A 25,713-nucleotide genomic window follows, 5' to 3' on the forward strand; every position below is an offset into this window, starting at 1 on the left:
ATAGGAGATTCATAAAAAAAAGCATATTGCCGTAGAAGATGTCGGTATGTCGACTAGAGTGTTATACTTCATAAAATCTTCCATCCGATATCATGGCATTTTTTATACGTAGGCAGGAAAATTTCTTATCGTCGTACGTTTCTGATTCGTCCATCCTGATTACGTGTTCCCACTTTACCGCTGTGCGTGGGATTCAGCGCTAGAGATCCTTTAGATCGAATCGTTGATAGGAAGATGAAAAAAAAAACCCTCAATTGTCTCAGAAGCAAATAACACATAAACACAGCTTGTTATTCTGAAGGAATATCCTTGGAGATGCCGTTAGTAGAACATCTTCATCGAACCAAGGATACGGGAAGCTGTGAGGATTTCTACAGGTGCAATAAATCTCCCATCCCCGAGTTTCGAATCTTCAAGATAAATTGTCGTCATTTCACCCGGCTTGCTCAACTCGCTGCTTTATGGAGTGAAGCAACAATATGTCAACAACAACTTACCTCCCTGTTTTACCATATGGAACCAAGCGGGTGTTCCATTTTCTTTATTCCCATAATTTTCGAAACGAGAAAAGCGTAAAGACATAACCATTCGGAGAATTTATGTTGCTGGGCGTATCGATGAATTGTTACTTTTTTTTTTTTTAAATCATTTATTTTCAATTGGCTCAGCAACGTTAAGCATCAATGAGCCGTGTTTGTGAATAGGGAAAAGCCCTTGTGAGTAGAACTATGCAAATGTTCTTTCTCAAAAAGGCATAAAAACCCTATAGTTTTTTCAAGAAATGATACAATATAAATAATTATATAACAATACATAATAAAATAATATTTGAGGCTTCTTCTTGAGGATTTTTTGATAGAGATAACCACCTCCTTGAAGATTGCGTGCGAATGCGTGAATCTGAATGTGTTTAAGTTCTGAGGGAAATAGTTAGAGAAAAATGAAAACATTAAAACCATAGATTATCGGTAAATAATAGAATTATTAATAACAAAAAACAAAAAAAAGTTGGAGATGTAAACGATACTTAAAAATAACAGAAAAAATACACACATACTCATACTTGAAAGTGTATGGACTTGAGGAAATAATATATCAACGAAATAGCATCGAGATTGCGTGTAGCCAGAACGTCGCGGATCGAAACATAGGGTGTCATTCCCTTTTCGCGGAAATTTTCTATTAAAGATAACCTGTTATTTAGAAAATCAGAGCAATACCACACAATGTGATCAATATCGTGATAACCTATACCGCAAACACATAAGTTACTATCACTAATATTAATTCGGAAAAGATGTACTTTCGAGGAATAATGATTAGACATGAGTCTGCACACTACTCGAATGAAATCACGAGAATAATTATATCCTTTGAACCATGGTTTGAGGGAAACTTTAGGAATGATAGAATACAGCCACCGACCTTTATCACTTCCATTCCAACTTGTCTGCCAAGATTCAAGTGCACGTTCACGAGGAATATTGAGATATTCATCAAAAGTAATGGGCCTATGAAATAAGACTCCTTCCAGTGCGCCCTTTTTAGCTAGAAAATCTGCTTTTTCATTTCCTGGTATCGAACAATGAGAGGGAATCCATACAAAAGTGATATTAAATGATCTACTCATCAAAACACTTAAAAGCTGTTGGATTCCAGACAAGAAATACGAAGAATATCTAGACCTTACCGAACGAAGTGCCTCTAAAGAGCTGAGACTATCAGAAAAAATGTAAAAATGTTCAGGGGACAAGGACTGAATATGTTGTAAAGCAGTGTATATCGCAGCCAATTCCGCAACAAACACCGAACAAGGTAAACTAAGCTTACGGAATGTGGAGAAGTCAATATTAAATACCCCAAAGCCTGTGGAACCATGAAGACTGGATCCATCAGTAAAAAAAGTTTTGGTTGAGTCAATATAGTTATGCCTGCAATATTCTTGTCAAGATATAAACCTTGACAAGAATATTGCAGGCATAACTATTTGGCGGAGATCACCTGAAATACCACTAACATAAACTTTCATTGTCAAGTCAAAATTAATAGAAGGATTGAACAAAATTGAAGGAATGGATTGGAAACCAGATGAATCCGATGGGCTTTCCAGGGTCAGAAATTCATGATATAGTAACATTCGCTTAGATTGAGTACCTAAGGTTAGCATTTTTTCAAAGTTTGCTATCACTATCGGATTGAGTGTTTCACAACGTATCAAAAAACGGAATGATAACTCGAAAAAGCGCACAGAAAGAGGAAGGATGCCAGCTAAAATTTCTAGGCTCATTGTATGCGTTGACTGCATACATCCTAGAGCAATACGCAAACAGTGATATTGAATTCTCTCCAGTTGCAGAATATGAGTACGGGCAGCGGATCTGAAGCAAAAACTTCCATACTCCATAACAGATAGAACGGTTGTTTTATACAACCTAATTAAGTAGTCAGGATGGGCCCCCCACCAAGTCCCTGTTATGGATCGAAGAAAATTTATTCGTTTCTGACATTTTTGTTTCAAGTAGCCTATGTGTTTACCCCATGTGCCTCTGGAGTCAAACACAACTCCTAAATACTTGAATGACAAAGAGAGCCTAATTGTTCTACCCAAAAGTTTAAGTTGCAGTTGAGCAGGATGGTGTTTTCTTGAAAACACAACCATCTCTGACTTTTCAGTAGAAAACTCAAAACCCAATTTAAAAGCCCAATCAACCAAATTATCAAGAGAAATCTGCAAGGGATTATACAGATCAATACTGTCTTTGCCCATTACCGACACTACGCAATCATCTGCATATTGTCTCAAAGTACAATTACCTGATAAACAAACATCAATGTCATCTACATAAAAGTTGTAAAGGATTGGACTAAGACATGAGCCTTGAGGGAGACCCATGTAGCTAATTCGTAAAACTGACGAAGAACCATGGGAAAAACTCATATGTTTTTCACGCATAAGGTTAAACAGAAAACTATTTAATTTTGGAGACAACCCATTTAGATGAAGTTTTTCAAAAAGAACCTCAATGGAAACTGAATCAAAGTCACCCTTGATGTCTAGGAACACTGATGCCATTTGTTGCTTTTTACTCAAGGCGATGTCAACCTCTGATGAAAGCAGAGCAAGACAATCATTAGTTCCTTTGCCTCTACGAAACCCGAACTGCGAAGGTGAGAGAAGGTTGTTGGATTCTATCCAGCTGTCTAAGCGACTTAGAATCATTTTCTCTAATAATTTGCGAATGCAAGAAAGCATTGCTATTGGTCTATAAGAATTATAATCAGACGCAGGTTTACCAGGTTTCAGATTAGCTATAACTTTGATCTGTCGCCACTCATGTGGAACAACGTTCTGCTCAAGAAAAACATTGAACAATTTTAATAAACGTTTCTTCGCATTATCAGGAAGGTTTTTCAATAAGTTGAATTTGATCCTATCTGACCCCGGAGCCGAATTGTTACATGACGTGCAAGCGAAAATTCAGCCATACTGAATGGAGGAGCAGTATCATCAGATGTCTCCAGGAAGGGAGAGGGGGCGGGGGCTGAATCTGGGTATATCTTCTTGGCAAAGTCAAAAATCCACCTTTCAGAATATTCAATCTGTTCATTTGAATGAGAAGAATTTCTCATTTGTCTGGCAACTCTCCAAAGAGTGCTCAAAGAAGACTCTCGGGAAAGCCCATTCACAAAATTACGCCAATAACCTCTTTTTTTGGCTTTTATGAAGCTTTTGAATTTACGCTCCAGATAAATGTAATTGTCGTAACGTTCGCAGGAACCCGATTTACCCCAATCCTTGAACGCATTCGATTTTTCTTTATAAAGATCTGTGCAATCTTGATCCCACCACAGATTAGGAGGACGACTGCGAAACGAATTCCCAGGAAAACGTTTCGTCTGAGCATCAATAGCACTATCATGAATTAATCCAGCTAGAAAATTATACTCTTCTAACGGGGGTAACTCATGAACTAATGCCACTGATTCTGAAATAATTGAAGAATATCTCTTCCAATCAATGTTTCTAGATAAATCATGCTGAACATTCATAGTTCCTGACGATTCCGAATAATTCGAAATAGAAACGGTGATTGGCAAATGATCACTGTTGCCACGATCGCAGTAAACCTGCCGATGTAGTCATAACGACGGTTACTGTGAAAAATAACAGTTTGAACAAAACGTTTAGCAGCATACACGCGATTGAAGATCACGGAAAAATTATTACATTAAATGCGTGAAAAACAAAAATGAATTTAATTGAATTTAAAAGGTATGGATTTAGAGTTAGTTCAAAACCTTGCGATATCTAATTTCAGTGGAAATATATCATTATAGATTATCAGACAATTATGTGATAGAGACAGAAGTTAGGAACGATTCGAAGGCTTTGAAGGAATTAAACATCCAGGTTTTTAAATAGCGCACTTTTATGTAATATGCAGATATTTCCATATGATTCCAAACTATAAGCAAATTTAAATTTCAGCTTGAAGCTATACAACAATTATACTACGAATTAACAAATAAACTGTATTGCTATCAGGAATGGTGTGAACCCGATTGTTTTTAATAACAATCACTTCCATGTGGATCTTGGATAACCTTCCAATAACAATCTAATGATAAAGAGGAAGAACAAAGGGATAGATCTAAGCGACTTGCGCGGCCTAGTGATGGAGCAATTCTTGTTATATCACCTGTATTCAAAATTGTCATGTTGAATTCATCGCATAGATCATAAATAGAATTAGCTCTGCGATCGTCAAAAGACTCACCCCAGCCAATTCCATGTGAGTTGAAATCTCCTAAAATAAGATGAGGTTGCGGTAGAAGCTCAATTATATTCACAAGGTTTCGATAATTAAGCATTGTACTTAGAGGAATATAAATAGAAGCAATGCACAAATCTCTACCCTTGATACGTGCCTGACACGCAAGAATTTCAATTCCTGTGACTAAAGGCAAGGGAATCCTGTAAAATGGATAGCATTTTTTAATAGCTATGAGAACTCCTCCATAGGAATCATCACGGTCTAAACGAATAATATTGAAATCATGGATGTTTGACACATTGTCCGAACGAAGCCATGTTTCAGATAAAGCAAACACATCACAATTCAAAAAATGGAGCATTTGCTTGAAAGAGTCAAGTTTTGGTAGAAGACTTCTACAATTCCACTGTAAAATAGTAGATTTCTCTGACTCATTCAATAAATTAGGCATCGAAATTAATGAAGGAGAGGAGGGGCCACTTTGAAACCATTTGCTTAGCTAACTGACTGATAGTAGGGAGCCAAGCAGAAATGAGACATTTAATTGAATCTGAAATTCCGAAAATATCAAAGATCCATCCAACAATCGAAGAAAAAGAAATACCTCCTGTAAATGATTGGGGTTCAGGAGCCGATTGAGAAGCGAATCTGGAATGACATGACAATTCAGGGAAATGAACGTCATAGTTAGAGGATCCCCAACCAGGAGGGTTATTGTTGGAAGGAGCAGAAAAATGAGAAGAAGCTTCTGGTTGATTAAAGGATAACCCTCTTTTTTTAGCAGGCTTGGAGGAGGAAGTATTTTTTCTCTTTCTAGCTCTTCTCGCGATTATTGGATCGAAAGTAGTATCCGATTCATCATCCTCTGATAAAACAGAGAAACGATTTTCTGAAACCTCGGATACCTGAGGTGAAGCTGCCTTAAGAATATCAGCAAAGGTTCGCTTAGAACGATCCTTAAGTGATTGTTTAAGTTTAATAGAACGGGATTTGTATTTTGGACATTCCTTAACTGTGTGAGGAACACCTCCACAAAGAATGCATTTATCAGCATCCTTATTGCAAGTGCTTTCATTATGGTCGACTCCACATTTAGAACATTTAATTTTATTGCAACAGAAGGTTTTAGTGTGACCTAACTGTTTGCAATTAGTGCATGTCATAATTTTGGGAGTAAATAATCGAACTGGAAGACGAAGCTGATCAATGAGCACATAATTTGGAAGAGCTGTGCCCTCAAAGGAGATTCTGAAAGAACCAGATGGGAAATATTTCTTTTCGTTACCATCCATTAAAAATGAATTCAGGGATCTTACTTCCAAAATTTTCACATGAGGAAGTTTTACGTCATGAAAAATACCCTCTGCGTTTTCGAAATCTTTTAGTTGGAGAGATTTTTCCGAAACCACACCATCGATTTCAACAAGGTGTGCCGGAATATACACTCGATATTCATCAGTGAACAAAGAATTATTAACAATCGCATTAGCGTCTTTGCAATCCGAGAGCACAACACGAAGTTTGTCTTTATTCACTTTTGTAATTTCCAAGACACTTGAGTACTTAGACTTCAAGTCTTTGCAAATTTGGGTCACCCTTAAAGGTTTCCCTTTGGGACGGAAGAATACCACCCAACGTGTTTTCGATGATCCCGAAACGTTCTGGTATTGTCGAATTCGAGAAAGATTCTTGGAAGGAACATTCTCAATGATTGAATGCTGAAGAGAATTAATTGGATTTTGAACCGAGGTGAGTGAAACAGGATCATTTGTTGGATGTGTAGAATTTTTTGTTGGGTTGGGTGTCGAATTTGACAGTAATTGATTCTTCTTTTTCTTTGAAGGACGAACTTCAGAAAAACAATCATGAGGAGTATCTACGATGGTCATATCAACATCGGAGGTTTCGTTCCCCTCCATTTAGAAAAATTTGTGAAACAAAACTGAGAGTAGAAAGAGCATAAAACGTCTAACACGCACAGAAGTTAAAATAATTATATATGTATTAAAAAAAAAATTATTAAATAAATAAAGAAACAGATAAATAGAATAAAACAAAACAAAAACTTAGCTGCTTTATATTTTCCAGTGGCAAGAAATCTTCAAAAATCCTGTTCCAAGGTTCAATACAGCTTCACACACCGAAAGTACTTGAAAATGCAAAAATCGAATATCTTCTTCGGGGAATTTCACTCGCTGAACAAATGGGTCCAGTAACTGCACTATTTTTTCCGGAAAAGGTTTTCAAAACGCTGAAATGTCTTAGAGAAAGAAAAATCACAAAGAAAATCTGAAATATTCGTTATGATGAAAATTATACGTCACCTTTATTCCACGGCTTGCTGATGTATAAATGAATTGTTACTGCACAGAATGATAAATCACGTGAAACAAACCTTCGTGATTCAACGCCAATTCGAGTTGAAGCATAACCGTGAAATTGGAGAATATCTATTGATTCACACTACAATGGCTTGGTAAATGAGGCCATCGTTTGTTTAATATCATGCCATCTAGCCCAAATCAGAACAGCACAGAACATTGTTTCAATCTGTTACGAAAGTAAATTAGGACCGAACAGCGCCTGACATCGGCCCTCCAATCTGGATTTTTCCCCAACCCAAGACAAGCCATCCATTGATCTCTGGTTGAATGATGCCGCCTTTATCGAACTTAAGTCGGCACGGCACGAACGGTCTAGATAATTCTGATGATAATACAAGCAGATTAATCATTGAAAGGGCTCTTCCAGGGACGCGATAAATTCTGGGATAGGAATAATCCAGAAAAGAAACAGCCTCCCATCGGACCGGGGAAGAGCACTCCTAGTCGGAAACATCGCTTCTTCCCGATTAATGAGTACCATTGCACTGCCAGTATAAACCAATCGGATGATAATAAAATACGAATCCTGCCGACCACACCCCCCCCCCTTCCCCCCCTTTTCCACATCTTCAAAACGAAATAATGGAGATGAATGACTGCGTCACTGGCTGCCGACATCTCCGGGCGGAAGCGGGCGGCGGAGGCGTGTGTTCGATGAATAGTGATGAAGCTGAAGCTGCTCAGCGAGATGTAATCGAGGACGTGAGAAAAGTTGCCAAACAACAGCTTTTAATTACGGGTGCAAGGAAGTGGAGCAAATGTGCCTCGGCGTTACTCAATAATTACGCGTAAGTGCGTCCTGGGTAGAACTGAACGTCAGTTCCAGAAGGTGTCAGCGAGTGTCATCGATTTACGCAATGTCGTACGGTCGCAGCTTCTTGAACTGCTCAAGATTGTTTGAATCTCATCACTTGAATCTACATTTGCCGTGTAACCAACATTCAAATCAACAAACAATTATTCAAATTTTTGAAATTTAAATTTTGTTTGCATGTTATAATTTTAGACTTTTGAGTTATGTAGAATTTATATCGATTATCGAAAAAAAAAAATTTCTTTCGACTTCTGTTTATTTAACTTATCGATTTTTTCGATTTTCAATTTGAATTTTTCCATTTTAAATTTCAGTTTACGATATTACGGTTTTCCAATATTATTTTTTTTTAATTTTTTCGATTTATCTGATTACTTGTTATTTATTTATTTTTTTTTTTTGAAGTTTTTCCGCAAATTTTCATTTATCTATTTTTCTTATTCTTCCATTGTTCTTAGAATTATCAATTTCTGTTTGAATTTTTTGTTTTTCGATTTTTAAATTCGTCGATTTTATCGTTTTGTTTTTTTTTAGATTTTCGATTTTGATTTTTTTTATGTTTCGTTTCAGATTTTTTTGTTTTATGTTATTATGTTTATTTCATTTACTTTTTTTAATTCAAACTTTTTTTCATTTTCTTTGTTTTTTTAAAAAAATTTTCGAAAACTTCTCATCGAAAACAATCATCGATGAATTACATTTTACATTAGTTTTTTTTTAGATTTTTATTTTATTTTATTTTTCTACAGTTTTTTCGTTTTCTCTTTTATTTTATTTTCGATTTTAGATTTTATAATATTTTTTTTCGATATTTGTTGGATTTTGGTACTGTTTTTATTATTTTCATTTTTGACGAATTTCATTCTTTTAATTTTTTCTGAAACAATCAGTTTTTTTTCATTTCCGAGTTTCTGCATATTGTTCAAATTGTTTGAATTATTGAAAAGTCATTTTTTTCTGAATTTTATGATTTTAACTTTCAAAACATTTGAGTTATGTAGAATTCATATCGATTATCGATTTTTTCGACTTCCGACTTCATTGAAATTTTTTTTTCGATTTTTTATATTTTGAACACCTTTTAATTTTTAATTTCAATTTTCAGCTCACGATTTTCCATTTTTTTCTGTTCTTCCACTGTTTTGCAGACCGGACAGCGGAGACAGTTGATATTGATCATTGTTGGGTTATTTATAGAACAGCAGCCCGATGTTTCTTGCAGAGCAGAGCACTTGTATGGATGAATCGATCTTTGTTCCACCGTGGATCGATCTCATGGTTGCTCGGACGTAGTTATTCTATAACAACACAAAGATGGTCAATTGAGGACCCTGAGTTTGAACTCACGATCGATCGCTTAGTAAACGAACGCATAACTAAATGGTTACGAAGACCCCCAATTTCAAATTTTGTCGAATTAATTTTTTTCTATTGTTTCAATTTGTTACTGATTTTGGTTTTTAGAGTTTTTCTCTAAATTTTTGTTCTTATTTTCCGTTCTTTTTAATTTAGAATTTATATTTTAGTTTTTTTTTATTTTCGTTTTTTAAATTATTTGATTTTATCTTTTTACGATTTTTCTAGATTTCGATTTATTTTGTTTCCGATTTATTTTTTAATTTATGCAATATTTATTTTATTTATTTTCGATTTAGAATATTTTCTATAATTGAAGAACTAAATTTTTCATTTTCGTTTTTTTAATTTTTATTTTATTCTATATTTATATATATATTTACATTTTTTTTTAAAAACTGTGAAGCAAAGTTTTTTCGATTCGTTCTTTATTCTATTTTCGAATGTCGATTTTATAAATTATGTTTTTTCCTGTTTGTTTTTTATTTTTTTTTCTTTTCAATTTTTTGTTATTTTCAGTTTTTTCCGCTGTTTTAGGATTATCAAAATTTTCAATACTATTTTGTTCGATTTCATTCCATATTCAAATTTCTGCATTTTTTAACATTGTATCTATTTTTTATTCCACTTTGTTCATTTTCGACTTTTGTTTATTTCGCCTTATTTTAAATTTTTGTTTTTATATTCTTTGCAATTTTTCCCAATCCATATTTCACTATTTCTTTAGATTTTAACATTTTGCATATTGAAATTCTTATCAAATTTTTTGATTCCCAATTTTCTATTTTCTATCGATATTTCGTGAATATTATTTTTGGATTCGTGTAATTAGTTGATTTTATTTGAGGGGCTTAGAATGAAAGGGGTGTAAGTGATTCGATCGATCTCTCTACATCGACTCTCTCTTCTGGTCATAACTTAGCTGCAAACTCATTTCCAGCTGTATTTGACAACGTGGAAGATAGGTCAGAACTTCATTTATCGGATTCTATAGCAAACTCAAATTGGAACGTTTTTGCAGGTGAGTTACTAATCAAAGAAGAAGTTGACGAAGAGAAATCGATCAAGTCACTTACACCCCTTGCATTCTAACCCCCTCATTTATTTTCGATTTCGAACTTTTTTCATATTTTTCGAAAAATTTTCAAACTTTTTAGGTTTTCTTTTTTATTCTGTTTCTTTTCGATTTTATAATTTTTTTTTATTTGATCATTTCATTTTTCGGATTTTTTGATATTTTGATTTTTTATCCGCAGTTTCCGTAGTAGAATTTTTTTATGATTTTGAAAACTTTCAATATCCATTTTTTCCGTAATTTGTTAGATTTCACTATTTTTATAATTCTCAATTTTTTTCAATTTTCGTATCAAATTATATATTTTAAATTATATATTTTTCAGAATTTGTTGATTTGTTATTAGTTCTGTGTTTTCAAAAAAAAAATCCGAAATTTTCATTTTAGTTTTTTTTATTTTCCCTTTTTTCTATTTTAAATTTTTTATTTCTTTTTTTTCATTTTGATTTTTGATATTTTTATTTTTTGTATTTTTTAAAGATTTTTCATTTTATCGATTCTTTAAATTTTTTGTTTGGGTTTTTTATATTTCAATTTTTTCTATTTTTTCTATTGGTCCAATTGTAATTTTTTAATTTTGGTTTCGTTTCTCCATTTTCTACTTTTTACATTCTTTGATTTTTTATTTTATTTAGATTTTGGAATTTTTTATTTTCTATTTTATAATTTTTTTCCAGAAATTTCCAATTATTCAAATATTGATTTTCCATTTTACGTTTTTTTTGTGTTTTTTTTCAGTTCCTTATTTAATTTTTTTCGATTTTATAATTTTTTTTGTCCCAATTTTTCTTTTTATTTATTTATTTTTTTTTCCGATTGTCTTGATTTCATTTTATTATTTTTCTCGAATTTCCAATTTATTTTTCAATTTTCATTTTTTCTTTATTTTTGAATTTGTCGTTGTTCTATTTCCCCACATTTTTCTGGATTTCCTAAATTTTCCGTCCATATTTTTTTCGAAAGATTTTTCATTTTTGATCTTTTATTTCCATTTTTAAAATTTTTTGAATGTAAATTTTTCTTTTTTCATTTTTTTCCACTTTTTAATTTTTTTTTTATTTTGAATATTTTATTATCTTCGATTTTTTTTTATTTTCGATTTCATAAATTCTTTATTTTCCTTGGATTTTTCAATTTTCATTATATTTCTGATTTTCAATTCCATTTTTTTTCTCGATTTTCCATTTTATCGATGTTCTAATTTTTTTCTGTTTTTTTAATATTTTTCCAACATTTTTATTTTGGCAGACTTATTTCCTTCTTAACTAGGCGAACCTAGCCAGAATTTTCACCTGCCCCCGGGCTTCTGAATGCCAAAGGGGGACTAGGCTCTGCGGAATGCACGTATCTGCATGCTCGTGTTGTTTCAGTCCTGACCGAGAAATTGTCGGACAATCGCGCAGGTGCTAAGGATGACCGACTTTTGGATGCCGGCCAATTCCTTCTCCATATTCAACACCTTTAGCGCTTCCAGAAGTGTCTTCGGGACAATTACAGTTCCAGAGAGAACGACTGGAACAATTCTTGGGACCTCCCTTAGCCCCCACAGTTCCTTGAGCTCCACGGCCAATGGTCGGTACTTGCAGATTTTGCGACCGTGGGTCTCCTCCAGATTCTGGTTCAGTGGAATAGCGACATCGATGATGGTGACTTTGCGGTCGCTCTTGTCGTAAACCATTATATCTGGGCGGTTGTGGTGGATCGAGAGGTCGGTCAGAACAGTGCGATCCCAGTACAGCTTGAAACGGTCATTTTCCAGGACAGGTGCAGGCAGGTACCGGTAGTTTGGTACGTTGTCTTCCAGTAGAGCACATTGGAGCGCCAGTTGTCGATGAACAATACGGGCCACGTTGTTGTGGCGCTCGGTGTAGGCTGCGTTGGCCAAAACGGGACAGCCTCCCATGATGTGCTCTATGTTTTCACCTGGTTGATGGCACATCCGGCAAATGTCATCAACGTCTTGATGCCAGACTTACCGCCTGCAGTTTCTCGTCGTCATTATCCTGTCCTGGATGGCTATCATGTTGGCTTCTACTACTGAAGAGAGTTCACCACGCGTTAGCCACAGATTAGATGCGGCCTTGTCGACGTGTGGCCGGTCCAGTTGATGGGGGTGGGCACCATGCACTGCCTTCTGCTTCCAAGCTGCAATCTTCTCCTCCACTGTCTGCAAATTGCAGTTGAGTTGGTACTCCGCTTGCGCCAAGTGCAGAGCGCTGTATCCTCTGTCGGCGGCGCAGACAGCCCGGTATAGCGCGTTTTGGTTGGCGCGTTCTGCGAAGTACTCGCGCAGTTGTCGTACCTGGGCAACACACAGTGCAGATATGTCGACTATTCCAAGTCCCCCTTCTTTGCGTGGCAGTGAAACTCTCTCCAGTGCCGATTGAGGATGGTGCATTCCGGCCTCTTTAAATGCTTTCCTCATCCTCCTCTCAAGGTCCTCTAGGTCAGTTTTGCTCCATTTGACTACACCAAAACTGAAGGTCAGCAGGGGAACCGCGAATGTGTTGATCGCGCGTACCTTGTTCCCCGCGTTGAGGAAAGTCCTCAGGACACAGTTCACTCGACTCAAGAACTTGTCTCGCAGCTCCGTCTTGATGTCGGAGTGGCGAATCCCGGTGAGCTGTCGGAACCAAGATATTTATAGGATTCGCCACGAACCATGTCTCTTATAAACTCGCCGTCATAGACCTCGTAACCTCCGGATTCGGTAAGCTGCCCTTCATCAGATGGACACAGCGGCACTTGTCGAGGCCGAACTCCATGCAGTTGTCCCTGCTTATGTCTTCGACAACCCGGATAGCTACACCTAGACGCTGACGTGAATCAGCGTAGACCTTGAGATCATCCATGTAGAAGGTATGGGTCACTTCTTCGTGGGCGCCATCGCCATACCTTGTTTTATAGCCATGACCGTTTCTATTGAGCGTCCTACTGAGGGGGTTCAGTGCCAGACAAAACCAAAGCGGGCTGAAAGAGTCGCCTTGGAATATCCCCCTCTTTATCTGCAGCGTTCTAGACTGCCACACATTTTCCCCATCACTGAGGTGCAGAGACGTACTCCACTGCCTCATCGCATGCTGCAGGAACCTAACGACGACGGGATCAATTTTGTAGAGCTCCAATACCCGGACGAGAAACGAGTGAGGTATGGAGTCATAAGCCTTCCTGTAATCGATGTAGGCCATACTTAGGTTCCGCTGGTTATATACCGCCTGGCCGACTATGGCTGCGTCGATGATGGCCTGGTCTTTGCAGCCATGCGTATTTTTCCTGCATCCTTTCTGCTCTTCTGCGATGATGTGATGCTGTTTGCAGTGAGCAGAAACTTTGGCGGTAATTATGCTGCTCAGTATTTTGTACAGACTCGATAGGCACGTTATCGGTCTGTACTTTGATGGGTTCAATGTGTTGCTGTCTTTCGGGAGGAGGAAGGTGACGCCACGGGTGGCGAATTCAGGAAGGTTGTGTGGGTCACGTAGCTCCTTGTTGAAGCACTCAGCTATCTTTGGATGTGTGACGGTTAGCTTCTTGTGCCAGAAGTTCTGAACACCATCGGGGCCCGGTGCTGCCCAGTTCCTCAGGTACCGCGAGGCTTCGCGGACATCGTTCTCTCCGACGATGATAGCTGGCATCTCTCCAATTTCACCACAACTCTCCTCCTCCCGTCTTAACCACATTTGCCCGTCGCGATGTTCTACTGGGGTCTCCCAAATACCAGCCCAGAAGTTCGTCACATCGCTAATATCTGGCAAACCTTCGCGGTAGTCGGGCTTCTCGTCGCTAATGTGGTCGTAGAACGCTTTCTCGTTATCTCTGAACATCCGATTTTGTTCCTGGCGCTTTGCAGAGTCAGAGTAACGTTTCATCCTTTTTGTAAGGACGCTCAATTGCTGTACCAGTGTGTCGAGTTTTTCCGTCAGCTGGTGAGCTCCCAGCTGGCGAAGTTCAGTAGGCCGCACGATCACAGCAACTTGGCGACATAATTTCGCCGATCTGCTGCCTCTTTTGTACGCCATCAGTCTTCCAATTGCGGCGCGCTTGTTTAGGATCCGTTGCTCCAATCTCCTTCGCCATGGAGGCTCACGCCTTTCACGGAGATGTTGGAGCAGTCCGCCTCTTGGCCTAATACGGTATCCTAAACTTTTGGCGGTCGCCACAGCAGCACAGTAAACTTTCAGTTGCAGCTCCTCCATGTTCTCAGCATCAACCAAGTGCAGCGGAAGAACGTGCTCGTTCATGAGCTTTACTGCACTTGTCAGCCTGCGGGAATGCTGCAACTTCGGGATCCTGGGGCGCGACAATGGGTCTGTGTCGCGGAACTGTGAGATCGCCTCGTCGTAGTGGAAGACCAGATCGCGTAGTAGTTGTTGATCTGGCTGTGGGTCTTCCGGCTCAGGGGGTTGTTGTACTGTGGCCTCCACTGGTGCTGATTCGCGTGCCCCACTCGCGAATGAATTGCTCAGCCGTACTGAACTTCGTCTCGACACATCGCTTGCTCTGTTGTTCCTGGAGCTTATTTCTCTCTGCACCTGCTGCTTGATCTCGTCGATTTGCGTTTGGGAGAGCATGTTGTTGCGTACTATCGCTCTACGCCTCGCGTTCATCGCGTTCTGATCAAGCCTCCCGACGAACTCTGGATACGCTTCCTCGAACATTGTTAGTATTCGAAGGCGACCGCTCATGTCCGTCTCCAAAGCAGTGCAGATGTGATAGGCGCGGATCACGAATTCGTTCATTTCGTGTGTCCACATGATCCGGCGCCTAGTGGTACCCACGAGTGTGGACGACTGCCGTCTGGCAGTCACAACACGCCTCGTAGGCGCAGCGTTTCTTGGGTGATGTCGATGGCTGCTGTTTCCGTGTGGCGGTAGCTCTTCGGGTTGAATCCGGCTGGTGGCCCGCTCTTGCACCTCGCCCTCCAGCCGCTGGCCGCTCGCTCTTACTCCCGTTCCAGGACCAGCTCCAGTTCGGGGACCCTCCTCGGGCGATCGCATTCTAAGTATTCTTCGTGAACGTAGCTCCATTTTCTGGGTGTATCTCCTTTGCCCGGGAGACAGCGGGTTGGCAAGGCCTCCATGACCCGGGAGGCCTTCCCCGGGAGAGATATAGCGCTCTGACTCGCTCGCACCCCCTCACTTAGCCACTTTCGACACCCGTTCTCGGAGCCAAGACCAGGTGTGTGTTTCCAGTTCACGCCCGATCTAAAAATGTCGTCATATGATCTTCGTGGAGGCGTGAGATAGGAACATTTGAGACCAACGGGTAGGCTCCTACCCTAGTGTTGATCCCCATTTGAGAACCATTTTTCTATTTTTAATTTTTTTCAATTTTCTATATTTTTTTAAATTTCGATTTTAAATCCTTAGAATGTTTAGATTTCTTTGATAATTTTGACTGTGCATAATTATTTGAATCTCATCATTTGATTCTACAGTTGCTGTGAAACAAATATTCACTAGTTTATGTAACAATCAGAATGTTTGCGCACCAATCGATTCCAACAGCATCGTTAATATTGACGAATGTTTAATCAAGAGCGATATCCGAAAAATAATATCCTTTCATATGACGAGTTTGGGTTGTAATCTACTAAAAGAATTCACCGCTAACCACAGCGAAACTCATTATCAGCCTATTCACAGAACTGCCAGTCACAGACTAATGATTAAACAAAATAGGTATTTGGTCGAAATCACGTTTGCTCATTACCGGCTACAATGTACACCTAATAGAATTCCGCCGAAAAACAAATATTAGTTTTGCGTTAACAACGAAAGCATAAATTATGCGTCCATATAAATTTGAGGGAGAATCAACGAATAAATTCAATGAGGAATCAATGCGCCTCTATCATTCGAGGGGATTAAATTGATTCGCATTCAAATTAAGATTTCGTGAAAAGGCTTGAACATTGAATCTGCCGAAAGCAGTTATTCACTGCGCAATGTGAATAGACTGCAATCAGAGCAAATGGAAAATAACAGTCGATCGAACGAATAAAAATTGTGCGGTTTCCATCATAATTAGTTCTTCTCGAGCAAAAATGCTAATCAACTTCCAACTTCAGGTCCGCCGCTAACCGTTATTTGCATTGCAAATAAACATCAATTTCCACCCTACCCGACCCATTCTGACAGTTAGCCACGCATCGAGGACTCGGCTCAAATAACAATACAAAGCAATCGACAGAAAGAAAAAAAACTCCACTCACCCCCAGATCCAAATAGGTGGTGTAAATGGGATACGGAAGCGCGATGACCATTCCGGCCAGCCAAGAGGCACAGCTGCACACGAACGCCGGCAGCCGGACTTTGAGCGGATCCGTTAGCCACCGCTTCCGGTCCCACGCGATCAACAGATGGGAAATCATCGCAACGTGCAGTGGGATGTCCTGAAAATAGAAAAAAAAAAACACGAATAAATAAAAGAGAAATCACGAACGACGAAACGGCGCACAGCAGGAAATCAAATTAATCTTCATTGGGTTTCATTTGCTACCAACACAGAGAGATAAGCTGTCCGCCGGGATGCTGGTTACAGAGATACAAGCTATTGCACAGTGGGCACTGGTAATTTTTTTGTTTCTTTGCAGCAAATTAACAAATTAACAAATTAACAAATTAACAAATTAACAAATTAACAAATTAACAAATTAACAAATTAACAAATTAACAAATTAACAAATTAACAAATTAACAAATTAACAAATTAACAAATTAACAAATTAACAAATTAACAAATTAACAAATTAACAAATTAACAAATTAACAAATTAACAAATTAACAAATTAACAAATTAACAAATTAACAAATTAACAAATTAACAAATTAACAAATTAACAAATTAACAAATTAACAAATTAACAAATTAACAAATTAACAAATTAACAAATTAACAAATTAACAAATTAACAAATTAACAAATTAACAAATTAACAAATTAACAAATTAACAAATTAACAAATTAACAAATTAACAAATTAACAAATTAACAAATTAACAAATTAACAAATTAACAAATTAACAAATTAACAAATTAACAAATTAACAAATTAACAAATTAACAAATTAACAAATTAACAAATTAACAAATTAACAAATTAACAAATTAACAAATTAACAAATTAACAAATTAACAAATTAACAAATTAACAAATTAACAAATTAACAAATTAACAAATTAACAAATTAACAAATTAACAAATTAACAAATTAACAAATTAACAAATTAACAAATTAACAAATTAACAAATTAACAAATTAACAAATTAACAAATTAACAAATTAACAAATTAACAAATTAACAAATTAACAAATTAACAAATTAACAAATTAACAAATTAACAAATTAACAAATTAACAAATTAACAAATTAACAAATTAACAAATTAACAAATTAACAAATTAACAAATTAACAAATTAACAAATTAACAAATTAACAAATTAACAAATTAACAAATTAACAAATTAACAAATTAACAAATTAACAAATTAACAAATTAACAAATTAACAAATTAACAAATTAACAAATTAACAAATTAACAAATTAACAAATTAACAAATTAACAAATTAACAAATTAACAAATTAACAAATTAACAAATTAACAAATTAACAAATTAACAAATTAACAAATTAACAAATTAACAAATTAACAAATTAACAAATTAACAAATTAACAAATTAACAAATTAACAAATTAACAAATTAACAAATTAACAAATTAACAAATTAACAAATTAACAAATTAACAAATTAACAAATTAACAAATTAACAAATTAACAAATTAACAAATTAACAAATTAACAAATTAACAAATTAACAAATTAACAAATTAACAAATTAACAAATTAACAAATTAACAAATTAACAAATTAACAAATTAACAAATTAACAAATTAACAAATTAACAAATTAACAAATTAACAAATTAACAAATTAACAAATTAACAAATTAACAAATTAACAAATTAACAAATTAACAAATTAACAAATTAACAAATTAACAAATTAACAAATTAACAAATTAACAAATTAACAAATTAAAAAAATAAACAAATTAACAAATTGACAAATTGACAAATTAACAAATTAACTAATTGGAATTTTTTTGGAATTTTTATTCGATATACATTTTTTTCGATTTTTGTTTTATTTCAGGTTTTTTTTTATTTTGTCTAATTTTTCTTTAATTGATTTTAAGTTTTCTAAATTATCTCTCAATGTTGTTTTTAATCTTCAATAATTTAAACTCGCAGTTTTTCAAAATTGATTTTTGAATTTTGCATATTTAGACTTTTTTAATCCCTGAATTGACTGTTATATTTCAAAATTGTGAAAGGTTTTGAATTCTCTATGTGTTATTTTATAAGTCTTATTATTTATATTTTTATGTTCAATTGTAAAATTTCAATTTTTTGGTTTTTAGGTGATTTATTTAGTTTATCCGCTTTTTAGTATTTTCGTTTTTTTAAATATGTATTTTCCAAATAACGATGTTTCAAATTCATTATTTCGCGATTTTTTTTTGTAATTTGATTTTTTTTTTATTCTTGTTTTATTCGAATTTTCTTATTTTTTTAGAGTTTAAGCTTTCTTTGAACTTGAATTTCTTTTATTTTTAATTTTGAAGTTTATGAATTATAAATGTTTTTGACTCTTGATATTTTGTTTTAAATTTAGTTTTTTATTTTTTTGAAATTTGTTGGAAAATTGTTTGTATTATTATTTTTGTATTATTTTTTTTTTTAGAATTTGATCTATTGTATTTTTTTTAATTGTTAAATATATTTGAAATATATTTTTTTGTTGTATTAATTTTTGTAAATAAACATTATTTACCAATTTCTGATTTTAAAGTTTAAGTTTTTTTTAATCTGAATTTCTTTTATTTTTAATTTAAAGTTTATGAATTATAAATGTTTTCGACTCTTGATATTTTGTATTAGATTTTCATAATTTTTTATTATTTTAAATTTAATTTTTTATTATTTTTTTTTTAATTTGTTCGAAGGTTATTTTTTGTTTATTTTTGTTATCTATTGTAAATTATTTTTCTAATTTTAATATATTTGAATAATTTTTTTTTATTTTCTTGTATTAATTTTTGTAAATTAACATTATTTACCAGTTTTTGATTTTCGATTTTAAATACCTTCAATTACAAATTAATTCAATTTCTGTTTCTTTAAACTTTTAATGTCCAGAATTAACAATTTATTAAACCCTTTCGATACAAAAAATATTTATTTTTTTCAAAACTTCAATTTATTTAAAATTTATACTTTTTAGACTTTCGTTCTTTGAAACGTTTTTAGTTTTTAACTTTAAGAACTCTGAACTAGATTTCTTTTTTTGAATTATTTTTTTTTTATTTTGATGTTTTTAAATTTTGCTTTTCAATTTTTTTGTCCGAGTTTTCAATTTGTTAAATTTATTGTATTTATTTTTGGTTTATTTTTCAATTTTCATTTTTTAATTTATTTTTATTTCCTTGTTGTTAATTATCAAGTTTTAAATATTTCTTTGAATTTTAGTTTAATTAATTTAACATGTTTTCAATTTTTTTTTTATTTTCACTATTTTATTTTTTAATTTATTTTAAGATTTGTTTTCTCTATTTCACATTTTAAAGTTAGGGGCTGTCCACATACCACATGGACACAAAAAGCACGATTTTAGACTCCCCCCTCCCCAACCGTGGACAAGCATGGACATTGACTATACCCCTCCCCTGTTGTCCACGTGGACATTCTTCCATATATTTTAATTGAAAAAATGGAAATAATTGCATCACGCTCTTCCTACCAATATATCTTAGAGTTTGAAAAAAAAAAAGCTCGGTTATGGCAACTGTATGAAATGGTGGGTTGAAGTTACTGTAACAAAAATTCATTCTTTTTCATCGCATTTGTTCTAATACGTATGGAAACCTATTTAATCATTTATGTAATTATCCCACTATAATAACTGGTACTAAGCCTAAAATACTACTCCTTCAAAATCGATTTTCGGGAAAATTCGAGAGAACCAACGACAAATACTTATCTGCTTTTCTAAAGGTGTTTCCAAAGCAAAAACGAAAACACTATTGATTCCATCCGACATTTGCACCCTAAATAATCCTACTGAAATTAGAAACATTTCTTCGATGACTTCAATGTACTGTAAACACTGCACAATCTAGAAAAAAAAATCACAGCGGAATCAATAATCTATAATCAAACGACACATAAAATAATATCTGAAATGTAATTCGCCTGCAGAAAATCTCCGAAAAACGAGTGTCTATGGAAAAGAATTTTTCTGAAGACTTCTGAAATGATTTAGCACAATTGAAAACTGTTTTGATTGAAGCTAATTGAGGTACTATTCAAAAAAAATGTGTCGAAAGCATTCGAATAAAAAACAACCAATAGGTTTAGGCATACTTCTTTACTGAACTTTGGATGCTAGATGCTAGTGAGGATATTGAAACGATAATTAGAACAAAGAAAACAATATTTTGAATGCCTAAAATGCTCCAATTTGAAGAAAATATTTTCAATGCGGCTAATTCCATGAAACGTAGAATTGTCAAGCTCAATTCCAAATATAGAGCAGGAAGACTTATTGCTTGTGATTTCAACCATGCCATTGATCGTTTTGATAAGAGTTTCCTCTTGGTCGAGGTACAGAATATGTAGTCCAACCCCGGATTCAAAACCTCCTTGTAAAAAAAAAAACAAATGTCGTAAAAACATATGCTGATAAACGGCAATCTCACTTGTAGCACCTCAATCTTTCTTTCGGTAGGTTAAAGTGATTCTTAACACACGACCGCACGTTTTGGGGCAAACTTGAACACTTCATTTGTTCGGATTCTTCGTTTCCTTCGATGTGGATGCAGTTGGCGAGGAATCGCAACACCATCGCCGTACTTCTCAATAACTTTGTCCAACGAGAGAACCTTTCTCCGTTGATCACCCCTTGAACTAATGTCACACCATGATGTAACACAAACAAACGGGCTTCTTCTGACGTCTGATCTATTGGTAAAGTCTCAGCGGGCCAGTTTTTGTCGGATTCATACAGAAAGTTGGGCCCGGTGAACCAGGGACCGCAGCTTTGAAGAGGAGGGCCTTGCCCCCATTTAGTCAAAACGTCGGCAGCGTTCAACTTTGACGGAACCCAGCGCCATTCGGTCGGTCTTGTCAGCTCCACTATTTCGCCGATTCTGAACGCGACAAATTGCTTAAACTTGTGTTGGTCTGAACAAATCCAACTTAGCACAGTCTGTGAGTCGGTCCATAAGACGTAACGATCAAATTTGATGGAGTGGGTGGTGAGGATCGAGTGAAGCATCCTTGCTCCTAAAACTGCTGCCATCAGTTCTAAACGTGGAACCGATTGCCGCTTAAGCGGTGTGACTTTGCAACGTGACATGATTAATGAGCATATGATACTGCCATCCACGATTGCTCGTAGGTAACCGACACACCCATAGGCGTATTCACTAGCGTCCGTGAAAATGTGCAGCTCCACCGATTCGATATCCGACCAACGAAAATCCCTAAAATAACATCGTGGTATCCTGATCGCTTCCACCTGTGGTAGCAGACCAATCCATCGCTTCCACATCACCCAACAATCGTCATCTATTGCTTCATCCCACGAACAGCCAGCCCGCCAAAGGCTTTGGACTAATATTTTTCCATGAACTGTGAAAGGAGCTAAGAGTCCTAAAGGATCGAAGAATCCCATGACGGAGCTAAGTACAGTCCTCTTTGTCGGCCGCTGGATACCTTTCAGGTATTCTTGAATATGTTGGCGATGCTCTGTAGAAAACGAGAATGTGTCTTGATCTGGACTCCATATGATACCTAACACCCTTTCGATTCCGGTCGACTTGATACGCCCGAAATGAATGTCTGGAGCCGCATCTTTCTCTCCCAAACTTCGACGAAACTCAGGTGAGTTCGGCACCCAATTGCGGATCTCGAACCCTCCACGTGATTGGATGAAGGCCACTTCTTTGGCTCGACGGATCGCTTCTTCCACAGTGTCAACGCTATCAAAATAGTCATCAACATAATGACGTTTGATGATTGCACCCGCAGCGTCCGGATATTCGGTTGCAAATTCCATCGCATTCTTATTTTTCACAAATTGGGCCGAGCATGGAGAACACTTCGACCCAAATGTTGCTACGTCCATTACGTAGATGCTTGGAGGATCTGATTTGTTCATCCGGAACACAAAACGTTGTGCTTGCTTATCAGCTGCGATGATATTTATTTGGTGGTACATTTCGTGTGTATCACCACCAAACGCGACTCTGTGCTCCCGAAATCCCGTGAGAACATTTATCAAGTGAACCAACAGATCCGGCCCGGACAATAGTAGCGAGTTTAAAGACACCCCTTCTACGACTGCGGCGGCATCCCACACCAGACGAACCTTTTCTGGTTTTCGAGGATGCAACACGACATTTAAAGGCAAATACCAAATTTTACCTGGATCAGTCTCCTGAATTTCTTGAGGAGTAGCCAGGTGGGCATACCCGTTTCGTTGATAGTCCAAAATTTGCCTCTGAACGTTCTCATTGAGTATTGGATCTTTATCTAATTTCCGTTGTTTCATGTTTCATGCGTCTCACCGCCATATGGAAGCTGTCGGGGAAAGTTACATCGTCTACACTCCAAATAAGCCCAGTTTCGAAACGATTGTCAATTCTTTTTGTTGTACGTTCCAAAATGCTAAAGGCTCGTTCATCCTCTTTCTAGTCTCTCTTCACCGCCACTACCGATTCTTCCAGAGCATATTGAGTTTTTATAAGATCATGCAAAATTTCTTTTTTAACGATGTCATGAAATCCTAGAAGACCAATTGCATTTGACGTGGATGGTTGCTTCGGGCCGTACACGGTCCAATCTAATTTGCAGCGAACAGCGATAGGCTCTCCGGGTTCACCCATTTTTACTTCCAGTGGCGCGATAGAATCTATATTGTTGATCCCGATTAATAAACCAGGGCGAGCCTCTGCATACGACGTAATGGGAAGGTTCTGCAGATGCGCATATTGTTTAACAATCGTTCCTGCGTTCAGTGATTGCTTTGAAAGACGCAGATTTTCTACAGTATGAACAGAATTTAACAGTATCTTTTCTTCGCCCGCTATGCCTGACGTCAATACGTTCATCCGCTCCGATCCTTTTTCTTCACGGGTTATATTCGCAGTCCAAGTCATAGTTAACTTTTCTGGAACTCCAACGATACCCAATCTATCCACCAGCGACTTCTCTATCAGCGTGATCGAGGCGCCTTCATCCAAAAAGGCCAACGTTGTTATAGTCTTCGACCCGTTGTGCAGCTGCAATGGAATCATTCGGAAAAGTATGACGTCTGCAGTTTGAATGTGTGCAGTTGTTCCGATCGCACTTTCCACCGGGTGGAGCAATGGATTGTGCTGTTCTCTACAATCTCCAATATTACAACGAATTTTAAATTTACAGGTTGCATTTCCGTGGTCATTTAGGCAAATTTTGCAGAGTTTCCATTTCGTTACGATGACCATACGATTTGCATAAGTTAACCCGCGAAAGTCCTCACAGAATCTCAAACGGTGATCTGTTCGCTGACATGCTTTGCATGGCCTTTGATTAGATTTCTCATTAGTGTTGCTATACTTATTAGTCACGACACCGTGGTTCAACAGAACTGCTTTCTCTTTAAATCCACTTTTATTGCCGTCGCCGGTGCGCCCGTGGTGGCTACGATAAGTGCCTGTAGCTTTCGGTTCATATTTCTGTTCCAAGCTTACATTTGCTTCGCACGCTTCATCCACGATTTGTGCGATAAAATCTGTAAACGTTCTCAACGTCACCTCTTGCTTACTCCTTTTATATCGAATCCATTCACGCTTATCACCGGCTGGAAGTTTATCAACCAAATCTTGGATTAATATCGGGTTAATAAGATGTTGCTGCAGACCTGCGGCCTCCAGGTGCTCACACAGCTGTTCAATGGCATTTCCGAAAGGAATGAAAGACATAAGTTTATCTGATTTCGGTGATTCAAGCTTTTTAATCCGGTAGAGGTGACTTTGAAGTATTAGTTCCGGTCGACCGTAGAGTTAACGGAGTTTTTCAACGGCTTTTGGAACGGATCTCGGTAGAATCAGTTGACCTCTCACGCTTTCCGCATGCCTCATTCGACGCTTGATACGTCCCATAAAAGAGCGGCCAGTCTTCTGGCTTCCCAGTGAACAGTGGCAACTTCTTCGTTACTCCGCTGCGCGCTGCGAGCTGCCTTTTACTGGGGCCAGCACATTGTTGCCCCAGCCCGTTCGGAACAGTGTTCTCAACCACATTTGGTAACGCGTAGGAAGAATTTTATCGCAATTTTCACATTGTTCTTGATCGTTGAGAGTTTGTTTTTTATTCTCCACTCGCCTCAGGTATTTTCTTGCTGTCTCTTGGCAGACAGCTTCCTGACAGAACCATCGTTTCTCCTTCTTGATAGCGTCTGTCACTCCCACGCAGTGAAAGCATCGGTTACACGAGTCACATCCAATCATTGACTCATTCTCCGTTGACGTCTGTTCACAGGCCGCACAAGGCGTAAGCGTAAGGTCCAGCTCATCCGATTTGGTGCGATTTGAGGTTAACTCCACATCACTCATGTTTTTTTGAGTTTTGTTGCGGATACAGAAACTAATTTCGAAGCAGTCCTTTTTATGATCAGCTCAAACTAAAAAATATTTTTATTCAAATTTTACAAAAATTCAATAATATTATTATGCTTACAAAACAGTTTCTTTTTCAGTTCTCGTGCTCGCACCTATTTTCCTGATTTTTTCCACGCTTCCAGTATTTTGCCTTGCCTTGCTTAAATTTCTCCTAATTTCTCCCTGTAATTTCATGAAAATTTCACATCCAGAATACGCACTACAAATCCACCTATACTAACTTCTTTTCAATCAATTCAATTAAAAAATATACTTTTTATCAAATTCACAACTCTCGGTTTCACTTAATTGTGCTTTTCCTTTTTTTTGTTTTCTTTTCTTCTATGAATCCTTCCTGTCAACTTTGACGGCTTTCGTATACCTGCTACGCAAACTTGTTCTAACAAAAATGTCTTCGCTAAAATAGGCTAACTCATCGGTGCTCATAATAATAATAATTTTAATTATGACTGATTTTTTAAAAGTGCGTATTCCAAATGATTGATCTTTCCTTCTAGGAAACGGAAACGGAAACGGTCAACGGTCAACGGTCAACGATCAACGATCAAACGACTAAACGCTAACGCTCAACGCTCA

At 36.4% G+C, this 25,713-nt stretch overlaps 1 protein-coding gene across 2 annotated transcripts in view; it reads right to left on the reverse strand.

Moving 5' to 3' along the window:
• LOC129763618 (alpha-1D adrenergic receptor) overlaps positions 1-25,713 on the reverse strand; it is a 329,279-nt gene that overhangs the window by 145,409 nt on the left and 158,157 nt on the right. For both annotated transcript variants that reach the window (XM_055762858.1, XM_055762857.1), the window contains one exon: positions 16,619-16,798. In XM_055762858.1, coding sequence (XP_055618833.1) covers positions 16,619-16,798 — 180 coding nt within the window. The remainder of the gene's footprint in view (positions 1-16,618; positions 16,799-25,713) is intronic.

Source organism: Toxorhynchites rutilus, chromosome 1, assembly GCF_029784135.1.
Source record: "Toxorhynchites rutilus septentrionalis strain SRP chromosome 1, ASM2978413v1, whole genome shotgun sequence".
NCBI classification, from domain to species: Eukaryota; Metazoa; Arthropoda; class Insecta; order Diptera; family Culicidae; genus Toxorhynchites; species Toxorhynchites rutilus.